This window comes from Pelodiscus sinensis, chromosome 2, assembly GCF_049634645.1.
Source record: "Pelodiscus sinensis isolate JC-2024 chromosome 2, ASM4963464v1, whole genome shotgun sequence".
Lineage (NCBI taxonomy): Eukaryota > Metazoa > Chordata > Testudines > Trionychidae > Pelodiscus > Pelodiscus sinensis.
The window spans coordinates 114,802,201-114,828,522 of record NC_134712.1 but is presented as its reverse complement, the minus strand read 5'-3'; the positions used below and the strand labels follow the sequence as shown (position 1 = coordinate 114,828,522).

At 43.0% G+C, this 26,322-nt stretch overlaps 1 protein-coding gene across 6 annotated transcripts in view; it reads left to right on the top strand.

The window, feature by feature from the left end:
- Positions 1–26,322, top strand: part of PRP4K (pre-mRNA processing factor kinase PRP4K) — a 56,998-nt gene that overhangs the window by 9,270 nt on the left and 21,406 nt on the right. For 5 of the 6 annotated variants that reach the window (XR_012901676.1, XR_012901677.1, XR_012901675.1 and 2 more), the window contains exons 2-8: positions 5,832–7,028; positions 15,648–15,818; positions 16,443–16,619; positions 18,667–18,748; positions 20,927–21,137; positions 23,079–23,152; positions 25,719–25,809. Coding sequence is in view for 2 of the 6 variants with exons in the window: in XM_075921313.1 (XP_075777428.1) it covers positions 5,832–7,028; positions 15,648–15,818; positions 16,443–16,619; positions 18,667–18,748; positions 20,927–21,137; positions 23,079–23,152; positions 25,719–25,809 (2,003 nt within the window). In the remaining 4 variants the exon portion in view is untranslated. The remainder of the gene's footprint in view (positions 1–5,831; positions 7,029–15,647; positions 15,819–16,442; positions 16,620–18,666; positions 18,749–20,926; positions 21,138–23,078; positions 23,153–25,718; positions 25,810–26,322) is intronic. The other variant, XM_006138815.3, reaches the window with a different exon arrangement.

Here is a 26,322-nt window from a genome sequence, read left to right as displayed (position 1 = left end):
TCTTAAAACTCAGGAGGATGACAGTGCATTGATTTGCACTCATTTCTTATTTTTGTTATATCTACACTTACAAGTGTTTACTAACACATTTTAAAATCCTAGTTTAGGCAGGGCAAGCCCAGCAATCACTAAATCAATCACCTATACAATCGTGTTTAAAATAGGATTTACTTTGCTTACACTACAGTTTTAGATGTATTAACTAATATAATTTTTAAACACCTTCTAGCTTCATTGAGACAAATCCTTGATGGAAGATTATCTTTGCCAGTCATAAGGTCTAGGAATGTCTTTTTAAATAAAAGTTTAGATTCTGAAGAATGTGTTGATGTAGGTTCCTTTCCTTACTAGGACAAGTGGGTGTGTGGTTTTATTTATTGCAGTCTAAAATATACTATTACCTAAGTCTAATACCCAGTTTAAAAAATACAACAAAATAGCAGTGCTAGCTTGGATATGTTTAAATAGCCTGACTAGAAAATAGGACACATATTGCTTCAGATTGAGTTATTGGTGGCAAATACTAGTCTTATTTATTGCTCGGGCATATATTTATGTACATTGCAAAATTAACAAATGTAATAATTAGTGTTATAATTTTCTCAATGTGCATAATATAGTTTCCTGGTTAACTTTATATTTTAGTGTACTAGGGGGCTGTGCCCCATGCTCACGAGGCTCGCAAACCCCCCTCACTCGTGAAACCTGATTACATCATTCTGTCATGTGACAGGAAAAATGTTCTTGTATATGGAGAGAGATATGTATTAAAACATACAATATAAATGCTATATGCGTTATGGCAGGGTTACTGTTTCCTTTTGAATCTTCTCCATTTATGACTTCTACATTTTAACAAAGTAACCTTCATGTTGGATTAGTGATGTTTTCCGGTAGGGATGTGAAGGACTAGTTGACTATCTGATAAGCAAATGCTTATCGGATAGTCAACATGCTAGTTGACTACAGGCAGTCCCCGACTTACGTGGATCCGACTTACGTCGGATTCGCATTTACGAATGGGGCTTTTCTCGCCCAGGAGCTCACAGGCGGCGGATCGCCACCCGTGTCCTCCGGGGCGAGAAAAGCTTCTCCTGGTCTCCCTGGTCTGCTGGGGGGGGGGGGGGGTCCAGCAAAGCCACTGGACCCCCCCAGCAGACCAGGGACGCCAGAGCAAAACCAGGCGGCGGCTATGCTCTGGTGTCCCTGGTCTGCTGGGGGGGTCCAGCGGCTTTGCTGGACCCCCCCAGCAGACCAGGGGGACAGGAGCAAAGCCGCGGAGCACGCCTGCAGCGGGACAGCCCGGGCGCGCCTGGGCTGTCCCGCTGCAGGCGTTCTCCAAGGCTTTGCTCCCCGTCTCCCTACGGACCAGGGAGATGGAGAGCAAAGCCGCTGAGCACGCCCGCAGCGGGACAGCCCAGGCACGCTTGGGCTGTCCCGCTGCGGGCGTGCTCCGCGGCTCTGCTCTCCGTGTCCCTGGTCTGCTGGTGGGGGTGCAGCTAGTGCCCCCCCCCCAAGCAGACCAGGCTTTTCTTGCCTACCCCTGGAGTAGAGCAGCTGGGGGCTGCTGGGTTGGTCCCGCAGCGCTGCTCCGGAGCAACCCTGCAGCACCCCAGCTGCTCTGCCCCAGGCGTCCTGATTCAGCCGCTGCTGGTCAGTTTCAGCAGCGGCTGAATCAGGACGCCTGGGGCAGAGCAGCTGGGGTGCTGCTGGGTTGCTCCAGTAGCGCCGAGGAGCCGCGCTACTGAAGCAACCCAGCAGCACCCCAGCTGCTCTGCCCCAGGCGTCCCCAAGTCAGCCACTGCTGAAACTGACCAGCGGCTGACTACAGGAAGCCCGAGGCAGAGTTGCTCTGCCCCAGGCTTCCTGGAATCAGTCGCTGATCAGTTTCAGCAGCAGCTGACTTGGGGACGCCTGGGTTTCTTAAGTTGAATCTGTATGTAAGTCAGAACTGGCATCCAGATTCAGCCGCGGTTGAAACTGATCAGTTTCAGCAGCGGCTGACGCCAGTTCCGACTTACATACAGATTCAACTTAAGAACAAACCTACAGTCCCTATCTTGTACGTAGCCCGGGGACTGCCTGTAGTCACTTCCCCCACCTCCCTTGCTGCCTCTATCAGAAGGAGCCTGCAATGGGGGAAAAAGAGGGGTACTTCAAAGCAGCAGCACCGCTTGAAACCTAGGGCCAGACTCCGGGCTCCACATGGCGCTGCCAGTTTGAATCGCTGCGTGCATTGCCAGCTAGGGTGTCCCCAGGCTGCATGCAGCATTTCAAAGTGGCAGCGCCTCATGGAGTCTGGGATCAGCTTCTGACTCTCCCACTGACCTCAGACTGCATGTGGCCATCAGGCTCCTCCTGGTGTTTCAAAACGGTAGTGCCAAATGGCGCTTGGGATCAGCAGGGGACTCCTCTAATGGCTCCGGGCTCCATGCGGCACTGCCACTTTGAAACGCTGCAGGGAGCCCAACTTCAGGCTAGCCAGGGATCAGCTGGGGACTCCCCTGTCGGTCCTAGGTTCCATGCGGTGCTGCTGTTTTGAAAAGCCTCGGGAAGCCCAGCATCGGGCTCCTTGCAGCCTTTCAAAGCGGTAGCTCCATGCGGAGCCTGGGATCAGCTGGACCACAAGGTACTTCCGCCTTTTAAGTGTAGCAACACCCCTCCCTACCTCTGATACAGAGGCAGTGTGTGGTGGGGGAGTACATAACCGTTAGGATTAACAGATGAACCCAGGCTCATTGGTTAAGTATATAAATGGGTACGTGTTCACATCCCTATCTTCTTATGACTGCTGCAGAAAATATGACTACTTTGCAGGGAAGATCTTTCTCAAAGAAGACTGCTGTGGAGGCTTAGAACTTATGTTGGTAAATTTCCCTGTACACAAACTATAATAGTTTTATTGATTTGTGTGGTTTTGTGTGTGTGTGTGTGTGTGTGTGTGTGGTTTTTGTTTTGTTTTGTTTTGTTTTTTGTGAAATACCACTCTTTCCCACCAAATCAATAGACTAGTATTATTAAACTGGTAAATTTCCCACTGTATTATTTCTAATTCTGTGGGCTGAAGCTTGCCTAAGGAGTTTCTCTCTTTTAACACTATTAAGTGTTCTTCTTCTTTTTGTTGTTTGGAGTCCAGAATAATTACAACTCATTTTGTTCATTTAAAATTCTGTGTTCCTCATTGTGTTCTCCCAGGAGCAAAGCAAGAGGAAAATTTTAAGTCTGCTAATAGCTGAAGATATGAGCAAGACAGACACCCTCCATCCCGTAGGGAGCAATTAATTTTTATTTTAATTGATGGGATTGCCAGGGAAACTTTTTGCCCACTTTCAGTCAAGAGTGAGTGTTTAGATAATCATGTAGTATTTTGTGCACTCCACTTGTAAATGCTAGGGATGTTAAATATAGGTTAATTGAATAGTCGATTAACCTCATGAATTCTTACCGGTTAGTCAGCTATTCTGTAGTCCCTGGGAAGTCCCTGTGTGGGAAGAAGGAGTCTGAGCTTCCAGACCCGGCACAAGCTGGAACTGAGCCGTGCTGCCTGCTCACCTGTCTCCTAATACGTTTTAAATGCAGAGCCACAATGGGGGTAGGTCCAGGACCTAGTGCAAGCCGGGATTGAGCCAGGCTTCTGGCTAGCCTACTAAAAAATTTACTGGCAAGGAGTGGCGGGGGGGAGGGAAGGGAATTTGTATAGTCTATAGCATTAACCTATAAGCTTTTGCTTATTAGTTAATCCGTTAATCGACTATACTATTACATCCCTAGTAAATGCCTACAAATTTCACCCTTTACTTGGGAGATAGATAAGCAGAATCATGTGTCTGGCTGTCAGGAAGGTTTTTCTGATACTCATTCTGAATTGTCCTATTTTAATTTATCTTGATCCTTATAGTCACTTCTACCACATTACAGAAATGCCTTTGCTTCTAGAGTATTTACACCCACTATATGCCAGGCTATGTGCATACTTAAGAAGAAAGGTTAATACTGCTAAAGAAGTCAATCCGTATAAGATAGTGCAAGAATGGCTTAATCAGGTGTGCTATGCAGTCCTTTGAAACAGAAATGTTCATATATGTATTTTGCCATTTGAAAATAACGTACATGCTTTAAAAAGGTTTAATCTTGAATACACATATGGGTGGAATGGAAAGTAAGAGATACTGTTGGGAGTTCTGCACTAGGGATGTTACATTTAAATTAAGCAGCTAATCGATCAGTTGATGGAATTTCCATCGATTAGTTGATAAGGGGGCACTCGCTATCCCACTGAGCCTCTGCCGTTGAAATGTACAAGAGCCACGTGTCCGCTTGTGCTGTTTCACCCTGTGGTGAGAGTGCTGTGGGAACCGGCTTTTAAGCTAGCTCCCCGCCCAGCACTGGCTCCTGCTCCCCCTCCCTACTTGATGCCTCTGATAAAGGCAGCAAGGAGGAGGGAAGTGCAAATAGATTAGATGCTTACATCCCTATTCTACATCGGAAAAATTAAAATTTCTGTACACAATATTTTAAAATTTTGCATGTTTATTTGTCAAAATAACATGATATAATCACGCCAGTTTCAAATCTGGTAATTTATTTCTAAGTACCTGTGAGCAAGTACGGCTGTACCAACACAGATGATGATGATAAATTCAAGAAGTGTTTTTTTTGTTTGTTTGGCACAATAGATTTTTTTTGCTAGGTGTAAAATAGATTATAGAACTTTTAATAATCATTTGTTGCAATAGCAAAACATATTTCCTGCATCCATCAGAAGCAGTGCAAAGGTTTGGAGAAGTCAGGTTTAATGGAGAGACCTGTGAGAGCAGGAAGTTATTGCTAGGAAGGAGCCTTGGAAAGAATCTTTAGAATTGCTTGGGTATGGGTGGGAGAACTATGCAACAGTTTGGGGGTTTTTAGATGGGGGAGGGAGGGATAGTTTGGGAGCCTCTTCCTCTTGGCTGACCTCTAGATTTTCCCATTCAGCCAGACACATAGGGCCTTGTCCCTATGTGTTCCTGCACCCCCATTCTCTACTCAGGCAGTCATATCTGCATGTGTCCCTGCACCCCTCTTCCCTCATGCCCATGTGGCCCTGCATCTCCACTTCCATTCACCCCATGACTCAATGTTGTCATCCCACTAGTTCTTGTGCTCTCACGTTGGTCTGTCTCCTCCCACTAGCCCTTCTAAATCCCAGGCTGTGTGGCATCCCTCACCCTCCCAGTAGCTTTATGTGCCCTGCTCTCCCTATGCCTCTGTATCCCATGCCTCCTAACTTGGCCCTGCAGGCAGGGCACTTTGAGGAATGCAGCCTGTCCCCTCCCTCTTTTTGGCTGGCTGCTGCAGCTCATGAGCCAGCTGTCCTCTGGTGTCACATCAGTCCCTGGTGGGCAAAAGGGTAAATGCAGCTTCTCTTCACTTCCCCATTAGAAGAAATTCGAAGTGGGGGAAATAATCTCCGGGGAACATAAATTCTGCACTTGCACTATGCTACAGAACAATGTCCACCCTTGTGCAGAATAATTTTTGTGTGAATGTGGTACAAACAAAACAATAGCTGTAAGTGCTCTTTTAATCACCTGGGTGGCATTTGAATCTTGAGTGGCCGCACAAGCTTGGGTTACATGCCATTAGAATTTGGTTGTGTGATGCACCCGAGTATGATTCCATAGACAAAAATACCTTCTCAGTATCCTGTTATTTTAGTGTAATCTAGTTTTCTTGATTTTTGGAATTTTTTTAAGAATCTTGTATAAATTAAATGATGTCAAGATGACAGAAATATAAAAATGAGTAGAAGTGTTCGATATATGCTAATCTACTTTTTAATGTACTTTCAGAATTGAAGATGCTGATATTTCTGAGAGAAGTATCAATGAAGAAAATGGGGAAATATCAGAAGGAGACCAACCTCAGAACAAGCACAGCCGACACAAAAAAAAGAAGCACAAACACCGAAGTAAACACAAGAAACACAAACATTCTTTGGAAGACGACAAGGACAAAAAACATAAACACAGGCACAAACATAAGAAACATAAACGGAAAGAGGTTGTTGATGCCTCTGACAAAGAAGATGGACCAGCAAAAAGAACTAAAATCGATTTCTTAGCTCCTCTAGAAGATTTGGAGAAACAAAGAGCATTATTAAAAGCTGAACTCGAGAATGAGTTAATGGAAGGAAAGGTTCAATCTGGGATGGGGTTAATACTACAAGGTTATGAGTCAGGTTCTGAAGAAGAGGGAGAAATCAATGAAAAGGTGCGAAATGGCAATAGGTCTTCAACTAAATCATCAAACACTAAGGGAAAACTAGAGCTTGTAGACAATAAAACAAGTTCCAAAAAAGCAAGTAAGAATGAATCAAAAGAAAGGACGAGGCACAGATCTGATAAAAAGAAAAATAAGATAGGAATTGATGGAGTGAAAGAGAAAACAACTAGAAGCAAATCAAAAGAGAGGAGAAAATCAAAAAGCCCATCTAAAAGAACTAAGTCTCAAGATCAAACAAGGAAATCAAAGTCTCCAACTCTTAAAAGGAGATCTCAAGAGAAAAATAGAAAGTCTAAGTCTCCTCCAGAGGATAAGAATAAAGCAGATGATAAGAGTAAAGCAAGAGATCGCAGAAGGTCTCCAGTTGTAAATGAAAGCAAAAGTCGAGATCGTGGCAAAAAATCCAAATCTCCAGTAGAACTAAGAAGCAAATCCAAAGACAGAAGGTCACGATCAAAAGACAGGAAATCAAGGAGATTGGAGACTGACAAAGAGAAGAAGCAAATTAAATCTCCTTCTAAAGATGCTTCTTCAGGGAAAGAAAACAGGTCTCCTAGTAGAAGGCCTGGCCGCAGCCCTAAAGGAAGAAGCTTATCTCCAAAACGTGATAAATTGCGAAGAAGCAGGTCTCCTCTTCTTAATGATCGCAGATCAAAACAGAGTAAATCTCCCTCTCGAACACAGTCTCCTGGCAGAAGAGCAAAGAGTAGGTCAGCAGAAAGGAAACGAAGAGAGTCAGAAAGGAGACGTCTTTCTTCTCCAAGGTAACTTTAAAATATTAAGAAACACCAAAGATGCTGAAGCAAGTGCAGAAATCAGAAGGCTTGAGAATGTGTACTATCCTGTTAAAGTACAGCTTTATCTAAAAATGGCTGAGAAAATGGCATCATAAGATTAGACAAAAAAAATGCAAACTTAGAGTTCATTTGTGTTTTCAGCTCACAAACATATGTATTTTCTAATTTCTAGTTATTCATACCTAACCTGCATTCTTGGAGTAATTCTGGCTTTTTTTCCTGTGGCTCATTTATCATCCCTAATAGTAAGATTTTGTAGTTCGAATTCTGCCTTCAGTTCTGTCAGTTGTGCACAGAATTTTGCCCTGTAATTAGAAAGTATTTAACAATCCTGTGGATGGTGTACAAGCTAAAGAAAAATCTAGTTCCACTTTCTATAGTGGAGTTAGGTATCTAATGCTAACAAGACCATTTTAGTAATAAAATTAGCATATACGGTTATTTATATAAGAAATATGTTCACTTCTAAACATTATTTTTGCTTGTTTGAGCCATAATAGTGCTTATCTTGCTGCTTTTTTACATATGTGTTTGATGGTGTGGCTACTTGTCCCTGTGCAGCAGCACAGTTCATAACTACACCTAAATCGGGGTCACAGTCTTAAATCTCTTACTAAGTGAATTCTGAATTTTATGCTTTATCTCTATAACAACAGTAGGAAAATTAAATATAGTTTTAAATATAAATGCATAAAATGTCTGTCCTGGTGGTTTTCGTTTCTCTGGGACAGGTAAAACGGGGGCAATAGCCATCTTTATAGAAGAAATCTGTAAACGCTTATATTAATTTGTTTGAAACTAACTCGCTTTAAACAAGAACAAAAACTTGAGGGGAAAAAAATTCAATATTTGGTTTATAGTTCTGTCTTTTTTAGAGTGCTTGCACCTCATCTGGGAGATGCAATTACTGCAGTATAAAGAAGCACATTTTAAAAACATCAGTAAGTAACTTTTAATTTATACCAATAGGTCCAGGTCCGCAGACAGCTAGCCCAGGATTGAGGATGTAACATTTTTTGTTTTAAAAGCTGTTTTGCGAGCACTTTGTGCTGGGGCTGGGATGTACTCCAGGGCCGGATTCAGCCTGCCAAGCCACTGGACCCAGCCCGGAAACCACTCTGCAGGTACCCTCAGGCATGCAGCAGCCACGTGGCTCTCTGCTCTGGAGGGATGGGGAAGCTTTGTGTGATCTCCCTGTCCCCAGCCCAGTCCTCAGCTCCTAGGAACAACCAGCCAATAGGACCTAAGAGATTGGCCTGGAATATGGGGGCAGTGCAAGCTTATTCCCCTTCCCGGAGCTGGGATCCACATGGCTGGAACAGCCTGCAATTTTACGCCGTCTGGGGCTGCAGCAGGCAGGGACCTCAGCCTGCCTTTGGGTGCTGCAGGACTGCTATCCAGGAGATGTTTAGGTAAGCACCTCCCAGCCAAAGCCTGCCTATGGCACCGCTGCCCCTCCTGCACTCCAACTCCCTGTTCCAGGTCACCATCCAAACCCTCTGCATGCTCCTGTCTCAGGTCACAATTGCCTCCCAGATCCTGTACACTAGATCCGGCCCACCTTGGGCTTTGATCCGGCCTGTGAGGCAATTACAGGCCCTGCCCCCTAATGGGCGTGCATGGGAGAGGGGACAGAGGAGCTCAGCCCTGCCCCTCCAGCTCCAGCTGCCCCCGTCCCTCCCCCCCCCCCACACACAGCCGCTGAAGAGGAGGCAGTGCTGGAGCTGAGGATCCTCACAGGGATGGCCCCAGAGGTGCTGCTTCGCCGGCCACATTGTCTGGAGCTGGCCCTGAAGTGTGAGCGTGATGGTGCCTCCGGGGCTGGCCCCAGGCCGCAGTAGTGGTGCCTCCAGGGTTGGGGCTGGCCCTGGGATGCCTGACCACAGTAGCAGTGCCTCCAGGGTGGCCTGTGGCCATGGTGCCTCTGGGGCCTGCCCCCAAGTCGCATAGCTGCAGCAATGATGCCTCTGGGAACAGCCCCGGGCCGCAGTGCCCTTGGGGCAGCCTGTAGCTGCTGGCACTGGAGGCTGGCCCCAGGTTGCATGGCTGAGGCAGCGGCGCCTCAGGGCCGGCCCTAGGCTGCGTGATTGCAGCAGTGGTGCCTCAGGGCTGGCCCCAGACTGCGTGGCTACGGCAGCGGTGTCTCTGGCCTCCAGGACCGCGTGGCCACAGCAGAAGAGCCTCCCCCTGGGACAGTGTGGCTGCAGCTGTTGCTGCAAGGGGGCACAAAATCAGATAAGGTTCCCCCCCATGCCCAGACCCCCTCACCCTAATCCTGTCACTTCCCTTTCCCCCCCCCCCCCCCCCCCCCGAGACCCAGCACCCCATCTCACTTATTCTTGTACCCTCTCTCCTGGCCACACACTGCACCCTCCCTTGTTCCTTCTCCCTCTACTTGGCCAGACACCCTACTCCCAGCCTGCTTTTGCACCCCATCCCTATCCTACTTGCTGGCAGCCCTGTCTTGTGCACTGTACCCCTGGTTTTTGTCCCTGCCACAAAGCTTAAGGAGGTCCATAAAATCCACTAACTCCAGAACCCCAGAAAAGTAAATCTGGTTTATGGGAAGCCCTGATCCTCATTTTCCCCCTTCCCTTCACCTCACCCTGTGAGGCTGGGGCACCAAAGGAGTGAGGTGTCTCAGTTGGGGCCACATCAGTGAGCATTGAGGGGTTTTGGAGGCGTTTTTTGCTTCTGTTATGTGGTCCCCAGCTGACTTTTTTGTGGGTCAGTAACTCCAGATCCAAAAAGGGTTCCTCACCCCTTCCATAAATAGGGCCTATTGTGTTGAACATAATATTTTACTTTATTTAAATGAAGTTTGATAAGCTAACATGAGAGTTAAAATGCTTAATCTGTTTCATAATTCAAATTAAACTGTTCTTATTAGCTGCAACTGGTTCAGAAAATAAGGTCACCGCACCCAGCAGGGCAGTTCTCAACCCTGCCCCTTCCGCCTGCCCCTGCCCGCCACTTCCACCTGAGGCCCCTTCCGGGTTAGACCATGGCCACTTCCGAAATTTGTAAAATGCCCCCCCCTTCCAAAATTATTTCCCACCCCTGCTATGCACTCTTCTGCATCCTTCCCCCAGGCCAGAATCCTCTCCTGCACCCATACCGACACCTTGTATCCAATCCTCTGCCGCAGGTCACAACCGCTTCCCAAACTCCCCCTCAGACCTTACAGCATCTCCTGCACCCCAGCCCCTTACCTCCTGTGCCCTTCTTCCCCCATCTTCCAGCCTAGACCCTGTATCTCCTCCACAGAAAAGCGCAGCCTTTGACCACTTTCCAAAATCTTGGAGTAGCCCCCCCATCAAAAAAATTATTGCCCACCCCATTCTACTCTGATAAATCTAAGTGTCAGAAATTTTAAAGCTTCTCTATATGCTAGAATACAGATTTTTTTTTCTCTCAAGAAGCACTGTGCTTACAAATCCTATTGAAATGGAGCGATAGCTGTAATGCTTTCTCTCTCTCTGTTTCTCATCTTCCCACTCTCCTGTCTGTAGCAGTGGAGTGGGGATTGCTGTTGCATTGTCCTTAATTGCTGCTTTGGAATTGACCTCACTGTTCTATGATATTTTGTTGAGTCCTCCTCCTCCGTAAATGAAGTTTTTCCTGTTAGTAGAGTTCCCAAACAGCAACCAAATGAAACTGCTGAGTCCAAATTCTTGTCTGTGTTGGAAATTTGCTTCAGTAGCTGTTGGCCAGCCTCCTGCATAGCATACCTGTTGCAAGTGTAGGCAAGATAAGCTCTTCACACCAGTCGATCTCACTTTAGTTTCAGTAGAGGTAAAGCTCTACCGGTGGAAATAGTGATTTTGCTTTCCTGCACTCTGGATTTGCTCTAGTGCGGGAATGCTGATTACTACCCAGTTATGATGGTAACCAGGTAAATCCCCATTGTGGACAAGTCCTTATTAATCTATCTACCTTTGCTCCTGATAATTTTGGAGCTACCAGGGTGATGGCTCAGGAAGACACCAATGCATCATTAACAGCTCCTCCACTCAATGCAGTATTTGTCTTTGCTCTTTGTTTGCTTTTTCAGCCAGTTTTCATGTAATTGATCATACTAATGCCAGTTTCAAACAAGCTTTGATATTTTTACAACATATATTAAGAAGTCTACATTAATGATAAATGCATAATTATGCAGTGTGTGCCTGGCTGATGCAATATAATGAAGGTTGGAGGTGCTTATTGAAACTTAGTTTTCTAATGCGATTATGACAGATGATTCAGTTGTAATTTAAATATTTAAAGTAAAAAATGTATGTTTCAGTATTTTAGAATTATTTTTAATCATTACCTTGTTAGAATTATAGCTTTCTTTGTCATTGTGGTATCTTATGCTAAGATTCTGATACAGCAAGCAAAACAGATTTGGACTGGATCAATAACAGAAAGTGTTTCTTAGTTGTCTGCCTTTCCAAAAAAAAAAAAAAGAAGAAGAAGAAGAGAGAGTGTTAGTGATCTGTGGGAGGTATCTTTCTACTTGGGACAGTACTGTCCCATTCTGTACTGTTGGAAAGGGCCAGAGCTCTGAACATTTGTGTCCATTAAGGATCTCTAAGCAACTTTCATGAGAGTTAATTGGTGGTTAAACCAAATACAGATTAAGGTACTTTTATTCTGCCTACCCATGTCTAAATTTTGATTATTATTCTATTATGTATAAAATATTTTTCACTTCATTTCCTAAAGTTAACTGCTTATATCACTTCTGTGAATTTTTAAACAATTGCTATGTTTTATGCCATTTCATTGAAGGACGAAATAATCTCTATATAAAGTTCAATGGTATTCTGGACCACAGCCTTCATCTTTAACTAAAGTACAAACACATTCTTGTATGGATCACTTGAGAAGTCAGATAGCTTCACATGTTCTTGTGTAACAGATTTCTCTGTACTGTGAGATTGTTTGCACTAGCAATTTTTCAGTAAAACTGTATTGATTCAGGGTGTGAAAAATACCCTCCCGTCCAACAGTGTTATGTCACTGGGAGTCAATCTCCTACCATCATAGTTACCACTGCTCATTGGGGGTGGTTTAATTATACCAATGGAAGAGCGTTCTCATTTGCATCGAGCGCCTACATGGGAGATGTTACCTTGGGACATCTGCAGTAATTCAGATGTGTTGCTGTAAGGTCTCTAGTGTAGATGTAGCCTGAAGGACTAGAAGCCTTCTATTTCCATACTATAGGTTGGACCTCCCTGGTCCCCCCCCCCCCCCCCAGGATTTTACTGACCCCAAATGAAGGAATTTCCAAACCATGGGAGGTTAATTCTTCTTCCTCTGCTGACAGACTCTGGGGCTCGCCTGCTCTGATGGAAGGGAGCAGACCTGGCCGGGCTCCCCTCCTGGCTCTGTGCCTCCACACAGCTTTGTTGCCAGTCTGGTTCCCATCCTGGCTGCTGGCCCAGTAGCCAGGCTCCCTTTCCCCAGGCTGCCAACCCTGGCGGAACTGCACTGTTGGTCTGGCCCCTGGCCAAGCTGCAATGCTAGCCCTGACCGCTGGAGTCCGTGCCTGAGGCTGTGCTGTACTGTGGAGTCTGACACTGGCTGCTGGGCTATGCTGCTGGCCCCAGCAGCCCGGCTCTCTGCCCCCAGAATGGCTGTGCTACTGGGTCAGCCACAGACTCAGCTACTGGCTCCAAACCTTGACTGGTCTGTGTTGCCAGCCACAGCCGCCAGTCTCCATGACCCTGAGCTGACTTTGCTACCAGTGCTGGCACTATGCCAGACCATGGATGTTGGCAGACCAGAGTGTCCCGGACGAGAGGGTCAACCTGTATTGCAGTTTAAGTCATGAATCAGTGGTATATAGATGAGATCACTGAAGCTAGTTTAGCAAACATAAAGGCTGTGTCTAGACTGGCAAGTTTTTCCGCAAAACTTTCCCATCTGTCTATACTGGCTGCTTGAATTTCCGCAAGAACACTGACGATCTCATGTAAGAAATCAGTGCTTCTTGCGGAAATACTATGCTGCTCCAGTTCGGGCAAAAGTCCTTTTGCGCAAAAGGGCCAGTGTAGACAGCTCAGATTTATTTTGTGCAAAAAAGCCCCAATCGCGAAAATGGTGATCGGGGCTTTTTTGAGCAAAAGCGCGTCTAGATTAGCACGGACGCTTTTCCGCAAAAAGTGCTTTTGCGGAAAAGCGTCTGTGCCAGTCTTAATGCTCTTTTCCTCAAATGCTTTTAATGGAAAACTTTTCCGTTAAAAGCATTTGCGGAAAATCATGCCAGTCTAGACGTAGCCAAGATGTATCATTACAAAAAGATAAAATACCAAATTTCTGTATATTTCAAATCCAAAAGATTTTTCTTTCTTTAAAGATGAAATGTAAGGTTTTAAAAATGCTCCTGAGTAGTAGACAAAATATGTTGCGGAATTATTAATCTTTATTTATTTATACTATGTAGAGGGATAATGCAAGATTACCCATGGTGGATCGCTCTTGAGTCGATGGAAGGCTCACTAATGGGAATGTGCTACTTCAGACTGTATTGGATTCTTTCCTGCAGTGAGGACACTGATCTTGAACTTTGCAAAATCACGTGACCAGAAATTGACCATAAAAGGTTTAACCTTATCTCGTAGTGTAGACATAACCAGGGTGTATCAGTGCAGTCTTATATTATTATGCAGCATTACAAGAGTTGTTTATTTGCCTTGGCGTGTCACGGGGTGGACTCATTGCCATGATGCCTTCTGCTGGTAGCACTGGGAATTAACTCATCCGCAGGGCACCTCCCTCTGGCAGGTGTCTCCACGTGTCTTCACTCCATGCTTCAGTTCCAGACCCGCATTGCTCCCAGAGCACAACGCCCTCTGGCAGTGCCCACTCCAGTGTCTTTCAGCCCCCTTCCAGTTCTGGAAGTTCTGTATCTCTTCAGCCCCCTTCCAGTTCTGGAAGTTCTTTATCTCTGCTGCTGTATATCTGGTTGCTGACGGTGGTGTCCAAGTCTAGCTCCTCATTTCAGAGACCTGCCACAGTCCTTGTAGGCCACAAACGCTGGTGGCCAGCTGTTGTGCAAGGGGGAAGTGGGAACCTAGGCCTGCCCAATACTCTGGGTCCTAACTCAGGGACCCGGTAGCAGCCATGTCCTGCCCTTCTCTGCTCCCCTTCACTTTGTACCACTTCTCTGGTGACCATCTGCACCCTCCTGGCCGTAATGGCAAGGCCAGCAGCCTGTGAGGTCTCAGACAGGAGCCTCCCTCGCTAGCCTTCCACCCCCCCCCCATCTCCATCTTGCCCAGCACTGCTCTAGCAAAGGTGCCTCTGGGAACTGGACCTGCCTCTTTCCTGGTCAGGGCCTAACTCCTCTCTTCTGGGCAGCTGCCTCAGCAAGCCACATCCTAATTGGCTAGTAAAAAGCTTCTCCCTCATTGGTCAGGGGTCTGCGCAGGCTCCCTCCAGCCTGAATTAACCCCTTTCATCCAGTGTGGGGCAGTAGCCTCATCACATGATGAAATAAAAATAGAGACACCCACTCAATACAATATTGACCTCCCATGGTTCAGCAAATTCTCTGGTTTGGCACCGGTCAGACCCCAAGGATGCTGGGGGGGGGGGGGGGGGGGGGGGCGGGGGGGAGAAGAGAGAGTGAGAGTGTGTTCAAGAACTCATCTTAAACAGTAAGAGCAAGGACCACCAAATTCAGTATAAAGCTTCTTATAACTTAAAGCAAGGTAAGGGTTTGGTTGTGCCAGGAAAATGGGATGTGCCCAGAATAGGGTTGATTTTCATAAAACTATACAGAAGAGATTATCCCCAGGCAGGTGAAAGGGGCTTGCTGGGAGCACTCCTTCCTCCAGGTCTGGGACCATCCTAGGCCCAAGCCTTTTCCCCCGGCACCCTTTAGGGAAGACTGGAGGGAGTGAAGTCCATCCCCCCTCAATACAGGAGCATTGTTGGATGCTCCCCTTCATCATGGAACAAATGAAAAGTCACAGTTTTCTACATTCCTCACTCTGGCTGGGGAGTAAGGGACCAGATGAACCTGGGCCTGCCCCAGGCAGGGAAAATGCATCCCTCCCCTGATAGTACCTGCTGGGACTGCAGCAGCCGTGGAGTGGTGCTTCTCACCTGGCTCCAACCTGCTGCAGTGAGAAACTCTCATCCGTAGCCCCTCCTCAGAGCAATGATTCAACATGTACATTTTCATTTTATTTCCCCCCCCCCCCCCCCAAAAAAAAAAATTAAGGAGCCAAGCAACACTGGCTAAATCTTCTAGTTTTATGTATATATTTCTGTACTGTTGCACATTAACTTAAAATAGTCCACTATTAATGCAATTTTTAAACTAAAACTTCTGCGTCTCTTAGCTGGGTGATGGGAATTAGTGAATTTTATTGTGAGTTATGCTGAATTAAGTCTGTGTTTGGACAGATATTTACAGGGGCAGGAGAAATGCAAAGCAGACTGGCAGCACTTAAGTATTCTTACCCCTCTGGTGGAGTCTCATTTGCAGTAAGATTTTAAAGTGAGCTTTAAGAAGAGATTGTGATTTTTTTTGTTTTTGTTTTCCCTTGAACCCATTAATAGTGTATTTCTCTTTTTAATTTCAAGAACCCGACTTAGAGATGATATTCTCTCTAGACGGGAGAGATCAAAAGAAGCCAGCCCACTGAGATGGTCACCATCCAGAAGAAGATCTAGGTCTCCCATCCGAAGGAGATCTCGTTCACCACTCCGACGTAGCCGGTCTCCAAGAAGGAGAAGCAGGTCCCCTAGAAGGAGGTAAAAATGTCCTGAGCTGGAATATTTTAGTATTGTCTAAATACAGGCTTGTTGTTCAAATTAGATAGTCATTATGAATGATCAGATAGAATAAAAATTAAATATTTTATCATTCATATATCCTCTCTACCCCCAAAAAGTTATACGCTAGCAGAATCTTTCACTCATCTTAGCCCAGGGCCGGTCCACAACGTTTTGGCACCTGAGGCGGGGAGCTCAAATGCCAATTTTTCTTCTGCCTGCCTGCCTGCCTATGTGTCTTGTGCCCTCCTTCCTCCAGCACAGCGCTTCACCATCTCTGTGCATCTAGAGCAGAGAGAATACATGTTCACCAGCAGTAGACACAATTTTCTATGCTCTGGGTCCTAGTGGTCCCCCCCCTTCCCCCCCAATCTGGGACCTGAGGCAGCCGCCTTAGTTTGCCTCATGGTAAGGCCCAACCCTGTCTTAGTCTCTTTCAGATATTATTGTGCTTAAAGTTAGTTTAATTGTTAAAGCTTACTATTTTAAAAGTTTGTGTGATGTGCTCATTTATGTATTTCAGTATCAATTAAGTATTATTTGGACATACATCAAGACTAACCTAATAAGCAAATTAAAGTATCTATTTTTCCTTTCTTACAGTATATTTCTTCTGTTCAACAGGGATAGAGGTCGGAGAAGTAGATCTCGACTTAGGAGGAGATCTAGATCACGTGGTGGTCGTAGACGTAGGAGTAGAAGCAAAGTTAAGGAAGATAAGTTTAAAGGAAGTCTTTCTGAAGGCATGAAAGCTGAGCAGGAATCCTCATCTGATGAGAAGTAAGAGTGAATTTCTAGCAGGGAGGGGCTGACAGACTTGCCAGGCCCTTGGACAAAGTGTGTGTGCGGGGAAACTCCAGGCTCCCAGAAGGGGCAGGGCATTGGGAGGAAGGGGCGAGGTTGGGGGCAGCCAGTTCAAGTCTCTGTTGGCGATGTAAAGGGTCCAAAGCTCCGGCTGCTGCTGCTCTTAGAGGAGCGGCGCCTGCATGCCCCAGGCCCTTTTGAATCACCAGTTCCTGGGGCAACTGCTTCCTCCCCACTCCTGTCCCTCTGGTCCATGGGCCTGATTTCTAGTATCTCATGTCCTAACAAGTAAAGATTTGATTCCATTAACAGGGATAATAAATTACTAAAAGCTGTGTTTTGTGTCCATTTATGCAAAGCTAGTGTAAAAAACTTTTCTTTCATGTTGACCAAGGGCCCTGACTCTTCCATCATTTGAACCATGTTCAGAGAAGAATTTTACAGGTGACTTGCTTTTGGAGCCCACATTTAAAAACTTTTTCCATGGAGCTGCAGGACGCCTTAGCCATTGTTTGTTTCATAGCCATGGCATCTTTTAGCTACACTATGATTTCTTTATTGAATACTATTGGCAAAGGTATTTTTTCAGGTTAAGTTATCAGCTGAAAGTTCAGTTCAGCTTTGCGTGTTCTTATGTTTCTGTTAGCATGGAAGGACATAGGCACAGATCTTATCGAGTGACAAACATTAGGTATTGAAATACCACCTGTGCATCTAACTAAGAAGAGGCTTCTGAAGAAAACGAATTCTGGACTGATCACTGCTGTGACTGTCTCTCCACTGTCAGATTTAGACTTGGTCTGCTTGCCCATGTCAGCAGATGTTTTGATGCTAGATTTCTTGACCTGACTGAAAACCCTACATGTCCAATAGGAATCGGAGATCTCTCCATTGGTCCTTCACCACTGTATGCTGTTCTCACTAGAGACTCTTGTACATGTAGCCTAGTAAATATGTCTTTGGATGGGTCAGATATGACAAACCTATGATTGATGACATGGTTGGTAAGAGCTGTAACATCCTCTTTGGTGCAGAGGCAAGGACTTGTTTGTGGACTTCATCTTCACTACTTCTTTTTAGGCAACTTCTTTCTCTCATAATAGGAGGCTGGGTATTATTGCCACATATAACACTAATCTGACCTGTGCATAAGTGTCACTGATTTTAAAAAAAAATAGTTTCTACACTATTACAAAGTCTAGTACTTCATGCATAGGCAGTAAAATTAAAACCTTCTAATAGACAGACTAGATGTTTAATCATATGTTAAAAAACTTACAAATGGAGAAGAATTATTAATTTGCTTATATGTTATCTACCCACTATGCAGTATAAACTAAGGACTTACAATCTACTGCTACTGTTGTACAACCTTCATAATTTCTTAAAAAATAAGTTTTGCCAGGCAAAACCAAAACAAATCTTTTAATAAATTGGCCTTTGGTAGCTGTGATCAAAGGGAACTCCATTAAGATAATAAAATTAACATAGACAATATAAACTATAGTCCTAATTATGTTGTACTGTGTTTGGAATTGAGCAAAAAATACTTTTGTTTTGGATACCATTGTTGCACCTCAGTTGCTGGTTTATCGCACCACTGTTCCAGGTTGTATCTCATCTGAATATTCATACAATAAGTTTTCAAATTATGAATAATGTGGATATATGTAGGGAGGATACATTAAACTCCAAAAATATGGCTGGTTTTGGAGAACTGCTGTACACCAAAGAACATACATTTTCTCAGAAAGGAGGTTCAGAAAACTAATTCTGGAATTTCCTTTGCTTTGCCTCAGACAATTGAACCTGTAGTAAAGCTAAAGAGACTCGAGTGATTTTTATATTTATTCCTGTGTGTTAAAAAATGTGTTCTTGTTCCCAAGAATTTTGAGGCAAGGTGTTCTTGCTCTTAATTTCAGATTATAACTCTCTAGGGCAGGGAAAATCTTTTCGAAGTTACCTAAAGAACCATATACTTTTATGGTGCTATACAAATATTTTAATACTTTATTATTGATAGCCTTGAAGATTTTGACGTAGAAGAAGAAGATGAAGAAGCACTGATAGAGCAGAGAAGATTGCAGAGACAAGCAATTGTCCAGGTATGGTACCGTATTAAAGCACTCAGACTACTGAAATTGTCTATGCATGTAGAGTGTAAACTTTTCTTGTCTTACTATTTCTTTTAAAATAAAATAGGAGACCGTGACATTTTTCAAGTTGACACTTCTATTAATAAAGCTAATGCTGCCAAAATCTGTCACTCACTTTTCAGTGTGGCTGTAAAAAATATTGTCTTAGTTGAAACCTATATTTTTGGCGCATACACTTATTTTAAAACAAGCAATCTATACGAAATGAGTCATTTTTGGTGACACATTGGCTTTTTTGATTTTGTGTAGCTTTAAATGACCATAAAATTATAAAGTAATTGCATCGAAGGATAAAATTATAATTTGTCTTCCATGGTATATTGCTGATAAAATAATGAGTATTGTGGAGGATAAGGCTCAGAAATATTGATTGTAATCTGATAAGTCAGTTTCGTTTAAAGTTAAAGGTTTGTGTCCTAGGTAAGCATTCAAAAAGGCTAGCAAAATTGGTATAATTTGTTGTAAAATTGTTAAGCACCATGTATGCATTAATTTTGTATTCTTAGCATACTGTTTATATTTTAAACCATTAAAATAAGCAATGATGCTAACAGGTGGCTGGTAAGAATTAGTAATATTACTACAGGCAGTCCCCGGGTTACATGGATCCGACTTACATCGGATCCCTACTTACAAACGGGGTGAGGCAACCCCGCATTAGCTGCTTCCCCCCAGCAGACCAGGGAGACGCGAAGCTAGCGCCTCCCCCAGCAGACCAGGGAGACACGGAGCGGCTTTTCTCAGCAGACACCTCAGCTTGAGAATAAAGGACTGAGGGAAGTGAGGTGTGGGAGAATAAAACTGAGCTCTGGAGAAATGTTTGGCTAGAGTTTCCCCTACAATATGTACCAGTTCCGACTTACATACAAATTCAACTTAAGAACAAACCTATAGTCCCTATCTTGTACGTAACCCGGGGACTGCCTGTATTCTGTGCGGTTACATATAATGATGCATCGGTGCTATGTTGAGAAATGTTACTGGCCAAACCCCCAAAATGAGGGGAAAAAACGAGTGAAAGATACTTGGATACCATATTCAAAGGCTATTTCATTTCATACTCGTGGCCCACCAAAGGAAGAGAATTCCAAAGGTCATTGCCCTTAACTAAAAAGGCTCTGCTACTAATCTTAGAGACTATAACCTCAGGATCTGACACCAACATGCACCTACATTGTTTTTAATTTAGGACAGCATAAAGTAAGAGGATATCAGTTATTTAATTGGGCCCCGTATCATTTAGGGGAGCAGAAATAAATTACAAAACTTTATCTTTGTGGTATATTTTTATATTAGTACTGAAATAATGTAAAATGACTACAGGGAACTAACAGATTCTTCAATTCAAATACTAAAATTGAAAACAACACTTTGAGATTTCTACACTTTCAAACTAATATAGAGTGCTAAATGTACAGATTTAATCTCTCTAGTCTGGCACCCTCGGGGCTTGACCAGTGCCACAGAAGGTAAATATTGTCTAGCAGCATTACCAACACTTCCACTGCTTACTAGGCTCTTAAGAAACATTTAGGGGTAAATTAGAGCTAAATTACAGCTCAGAATACTGAGATCCAGGGCTGGTGGCTGTAAACAAGTTTTATGGGACTATGGGAAACTTGGCCTTATCCATAAGTGAACATTCTGCTAACTAAAATCATGCTAGACCATGAATATAGCCAGACTAGAGAGTTTCAACCTGTATATTGCAAAACTCTTGTGTGTTTTTTTTCTTTGAAGTATGAGTTCACTTCTCATCCATCAGAATATTAGTATTTAACTTCTCAAGTATGACGTTTTGATACACATGGTCAGTCCTATCTTTTTGCTTAAGCAGTAAATCAGTTTTTAACAAAGGTTTTATCAATAAATCAAAATGTCTAAAAAGGTATTTAAGTATTACAAATCAAACTTGAAGATTTGGACTGTAATGTGTTTCTCAAGAAGACAAGACTTGTTTCTTTCTGTATCCTGCAGCTAACATGCTGTACAATTTGATTAACACTATGAAGTAAGATCTAGAATGAGCTAGTTAGATTCAGGAAAATGTATGCCCCAAAATACACAGTAAAATTAAATTGGGACAAGCCACTATGTTGAAAATAACTTCATAAAGTTTCTTTGCAGAAATACAAGTACCTGACTGAAGACAGTAACATGTCTGTGCCATCTGAACCAAGCAGTCCGCAGAGCAGCACACGTAGTCGTTCAAATTCACCAGATGACATTCTAGAACGTGTAGCTGCTGATGTTAAAGAGTATGAACGGGAAAATGTTGATACGTTTGAGGCCTCTGTAAAAGCCAAACACAACCTCATGACAGTTGAACAGAATAATGGTAAGAATCTGAAATTTCTGTATGCAATTTGAAATGAAATGCCTAATATGCTTTGCAGGCATCTTTTGTTCAGATTTATTAGTAAACTTGAACCTCTTTAATCCAGCAACTCTTGGGTGCATGTGTGGCTCTCTGCTGCTCCAAGGCACTCTCCCTACCCCCCCTGTGAGTGTCAGGGAAACACCTTGGGAAGCATATTGCTGTGCTGCTGTTCCCCCAGCTGGGTGAAAGGGAGAACAGTAGCACACAGAGCTGCTTCTCCTCTGCCTGCCAGGGTCTGTACTGCGGACATTCCCTAATTATGGACACCTGGAATATGGAGGTTCATGAGTATCATAATTTCAGATTTGTGAAAAAAGTTAATTCATAGACAGTGCTGAAAAAAATTCAGAAAGTTAAATAATTAAATTGTTAAAATAAAACACTTTGTGAATAGGTGATGTAAATGGGAGATGTCCTTAATTGCCATTTAAACAGCCAGTGCTGCAAAAGACATTAATGTTTTCCTTTGTATTTAAGAAGGAACTGTGAATTTATTTTAGTTTAATATATTTTTGATATGTAACTCTTTTCTGGAAGATCGCAAATAATTTTCCTACTGATTTTTTTTTTCCCTTTTCTATTTGGCAAACCGTGACTTATTTTCATTTTAGTCGTCATTATCATTGATGAATGTGCATAGATGTGTGAATGTTTTAATTGATGTAACAAAGGCAGAAGAATCTAGAGATGTGAAAGTGTAAATGTGTATGCAATGACATGCAGTCCCCTGAATTAGAGGAAACAGCGATGAGGGAGAAAAGGGGACAGCGAGGAAGGCAGATAGGAGACGGTGCTTCCAAGGAGTTGGCTTTTAAGCTTGATTTTTTTCGTAACAATTGGATAACAAAATATATTTTTCTAGAACTGTGTGTAAATCTGCCAAATATTATTTATTGTGGTACAAAAATGTAGGAATTATATGTACATAACAAGAATAATCTCATCTCAACTCTGAAAAACCCACCAAATTGTCAGTTTGCTAAATGGAGGGTGCTTAGTTTTAATACAGGTTTCACCTCCCAAAACCAGCACACTCTGGTCCAGCAATACCACAGATGCTCCTGACCAGAGATCCCGGAAGTCCAATGGCAGGAGGGCCAACTGAGATCAGGGGCAACAGGTTGGGTCCGGGGCTGGAATCCCCCAGAAGCCCATGGCAACATTGGACCAGAGCTCCACACCATCTCTTGGGAGAGTGGGGCTGAGGCCAGAACTCCGCAGCAGCACAGGGCTGGAGTCCCCTGACAGCACCCAGGAGTGCGGGGCTGGGGCCCCTCAGCAGCCCATGGCAAGCAGGGCCAGTGCCTGGGCTGCCCAGGGAGCCAGCAGCTGGGTGAGCAGCTCAGCCAGATTGGGGGTAGGGGGTGGGAAGAACAAGGCAGGGAGCTCTTGAGAGAGCCTGCCAGCAGCTGGCAATGGGCTTGGAGGCAAGGGCCTCCCCTGGTCTGACACATTCTCTTATTTGCCGGACCAGGGAGGGCCACAATGTAATTTTTAGAAGGCACCCTGGCAAGGCACACTTTGTGTGCTACACAAACTATTAAAATACTAAATTAAAATATGAAATATACAATATAAAAATAAAGAAAATACAGTTAGAGAAAGTGGAAGTAGTTGGAAAGCCTTTACAGATAAGTCTTCAATAGAGAGATTTGGTTTTTTAAAGCAACTGAAATATTTCAAGCTCTCTGCATTTTTAAACAGACTGATTATGCAAAAGAATAGACAATAAACCAACATAATCCAGGAGAAATGGCAATAGAAGTGTCTGGTGCCTCTCTTTTATAACTAGTGAATACGCTTAATGGTACATAATGTAGATTCTTTATATAGAGAAGATAACTGCTAACACACCCATTTCTTCAGTTTTAAGTTGAATAACATACATTTTCTTTTAAGGCTCAGCTCAGAAGAAGCTATTAGCTCCTGACATGTTCACAGAATCGGATGATATGTTTGCTGCATACTTTGATGTAAGTAATTTTTTAGAAAGATAATTCCTGCACATTATTTTTTTTGTTGCTGTGTTATTAACAAGACACTATCAAATTGTTTATGCCTGAATTTTGACTCACCTAAAATTTGTAAAATCAGGTGCATAATGTCTTCTGAAAGCATTCATTAGAAGTCCATTGAGCCAGTCCTTCACTGAAGTCAGTGGGAGTTTTCCCTAGATAAACACTGGGGGATTTTTGCCTGTTGTCTTTGTAGAGAAAGCACAAAGTTACAAAAGGGAAAAAAAAGCTACTCCTAGAATTTGTACAAAAATGTCATAAACAGGACTGTAGATTTGTCATACAAATAGGGAAATGTAGTAGGCATCTTGGTAACTGTCACCATATGAAAAAGGGTGACACAATTGTTAGTCCCAGACCTTTTTGTAGTTATTATTGTAGTTACGGCATTGTCTGTAACTAAATCCTACAGCATTTTTTGAATCTACAATTACTTTGTTTTCTTTATAGACTTAGGATGCTTTATTTATTTTCTCATAATCATCATGACATACTTTAAGTGACACTTAGCATCCTACCTTCTTTCATGTATGCTGTTGTCTTGGATTGCCCTGATGGTTTACTATTTTTGAATGGGAGATGTGTGCCTCTGTAATAAGGCAGGCTCATCTCCTAACCTGAGATCTCACACAAATAGGCTGTGTCTACACTGGCATGAATTTCCGGAACTGCTTAAAACGGAATACTATTCCGTTTTCAGTTTTTTCCGGAAAAGGAGCGTCTACATTGTCAGGCTGCTTTTCCGGAAAAGCGTTTGTGGCCAATGTAGACGCGCTTTTCCAGAAAAGAGCCCTGATCACCATTTTCGCGATCGGGGCTTTTTTCCGGAAAAGACTACTGGGCTGTCTACACTGGCCCTTTTCCGGAACAGTGTTCCGGAATAAGGACTTATGCCCGAGCAGGAGCAGAATAGTTTTTCCGGAATAGCGGCTGATTTTGTACAGTAGAGCGTCATTGCTTTTCCGGAAATTCAAGGGCCAGTGTAGACAGCTCGCAGCTTATTCTGGAAAAGCAGCTAATTTTCTGGAATAAGTGGCCCAGTGTAGACACAGCCACCGTGCTGGATGCTTTTCTGTTCTTTACCACCAAGGTGAGTTTTATTTCTATTACCTCCACTAAACCTCCATCATGATCTTGTGTAGCAACTCTGTCTGTAGTTTTCCCTAGTCCTTAGCCCTTTTCTCCAAGGGAAGAGGGAGAGCGATATCTGACCACACTATCTCATGTCCTCTGGGCTGTGCTAGCTGCTTCCTCTTTCATTTTCTTCCATTGTTTTATAACTGTCCTCTCACTAATGGCAAAATTAACTTCCCAGGTTTGATCAAATAAATGTTCCACTCTTTTTGAGAGGCATGACAACTAATTGCTGCTTAACTTATCAAAGTGCACTTTGTCACAGCCTCTCATATAGCTAACATCACTTTAGTCCTTGGGATATTTGGGTCTTTGAAAACATTGTGTTTACATGTATGTACAATGGCTCATTCATTTACATGCAAACATCCCCAAAATGCATCAAAGATGTGTTTCTTTTAAGGAAATAAAACATAAAAATAATCTAATTAATGATTAATATCAAATGTCATTCTTTAATTGTAAGTGACATCACAAACAGAGGGATAACAAAAAGCCATTGCAGTGCCACTCCATTAACAACAAAGTAAAGCCCTTTAAAATGAAAAAAGTAAAATGGGTAGGTAAATATTTTTAGTTTCAAGCTTTTACAATCCTGAGGTAAACAATAGAGATAAAAAATAAAATATAAAAAAGTATTTTATATTTAATTTAAAACCATTTATAAATGGGTGACAATTTCTGTGTTGGAAATGCCTCACTGATATTGATGATATGTTGCTTGTAGTTCTCTTAATTCACAGTAATATCTACTATGAATAATTAATGTATAGAGCTGTATCTGCGTCTGTATCCAAAAAAATGCGCCGTGGATATGAGTACCTGCAGATAGAAAGTGGATAGCCGCAAATTTGAAGGGTTCTAGCTAGAAAATGTGTATCTGCATCCATATCTGCAAAATTGAGCTGCGTATAGCCGTGCATATAAGGCGGTTATATGTGGATTTGCAGGACTTTATTAATTTACCCTGTGAAATAAGAAGCAAATGAACAAAAAAGCATACTATAGCCTCAATATCCTTTTATTATTTTGACTATTATTGTTTTTAATAATTTACTCAAACATATACTATAGCATTTTTTGGTAAAATATTTTACTTTAATATAACACTGTTGCATTTTGCTATTTAAACTTTCCAAGAAGCTGGGAGAGAACAAGTCGTGTGTGTGTGTGTGTGTGTGTGTGTGTGTGTGTGTGTGTGTGAGAGAGACTAATGAGAGACTAATGATTTACTCAGTTTTACTTATGGTAACAATTAAAACAACATTGTTAGGAATGAGATGATAGATAATTGAATGGATTTCTGGTTTTCATAAGTAAGTGTTATTTTCTTATGTATAAACATGCATTTTAAATACAAAAGAAAAGCCAATTGTCCACTTCATTTCAGAGTGCTCGTCTTAGAGCTGCTGGCTTTGGAAAAGACTTCAAAGAAAATCCCAACCTCAGGGATAACTGGACTGATGCTGAAGGCTATTATCGTAAGTATTTGATCCTAACTTAATTTATATTATTGTCTAAAATAGAGTTACTAAATGTAAAAGCACCTCATGGAAAAGCTCTGTGGAATTATCTTGCAATTGCATACCACAATGCCATCACATAGTGTGGCTCGTCCAAAACCACTGCATGTTCCTGCACTATAGTGCTCTGTCAAGCAGCTCACAGGTGTATTATAGAATCTAATAGTCAAATTAAAATTAAAACCTATCCAAAGTTATTTACAGCCATGAGATCTCCCTCCAGAAGGAAGGGTTACGTCAGCACGCTTGCCATGATCTGAAACCAAGAAAAACAGCATTCAAAGAACCTTGATGCCTATCGTGCTATAGTTGTCACCCAGGACTCAGAATGGAAGCACTTCAGTGAGCACATTTCTTCACTACTCGATATTAAACTCATCAGCAGTTAATAAAGACCAACAGAAATATTTCTTGTAATGAGGTGAAATGGGCATGAAACTTCTAATGGCGTTTATGAAAAGATTCCTGACC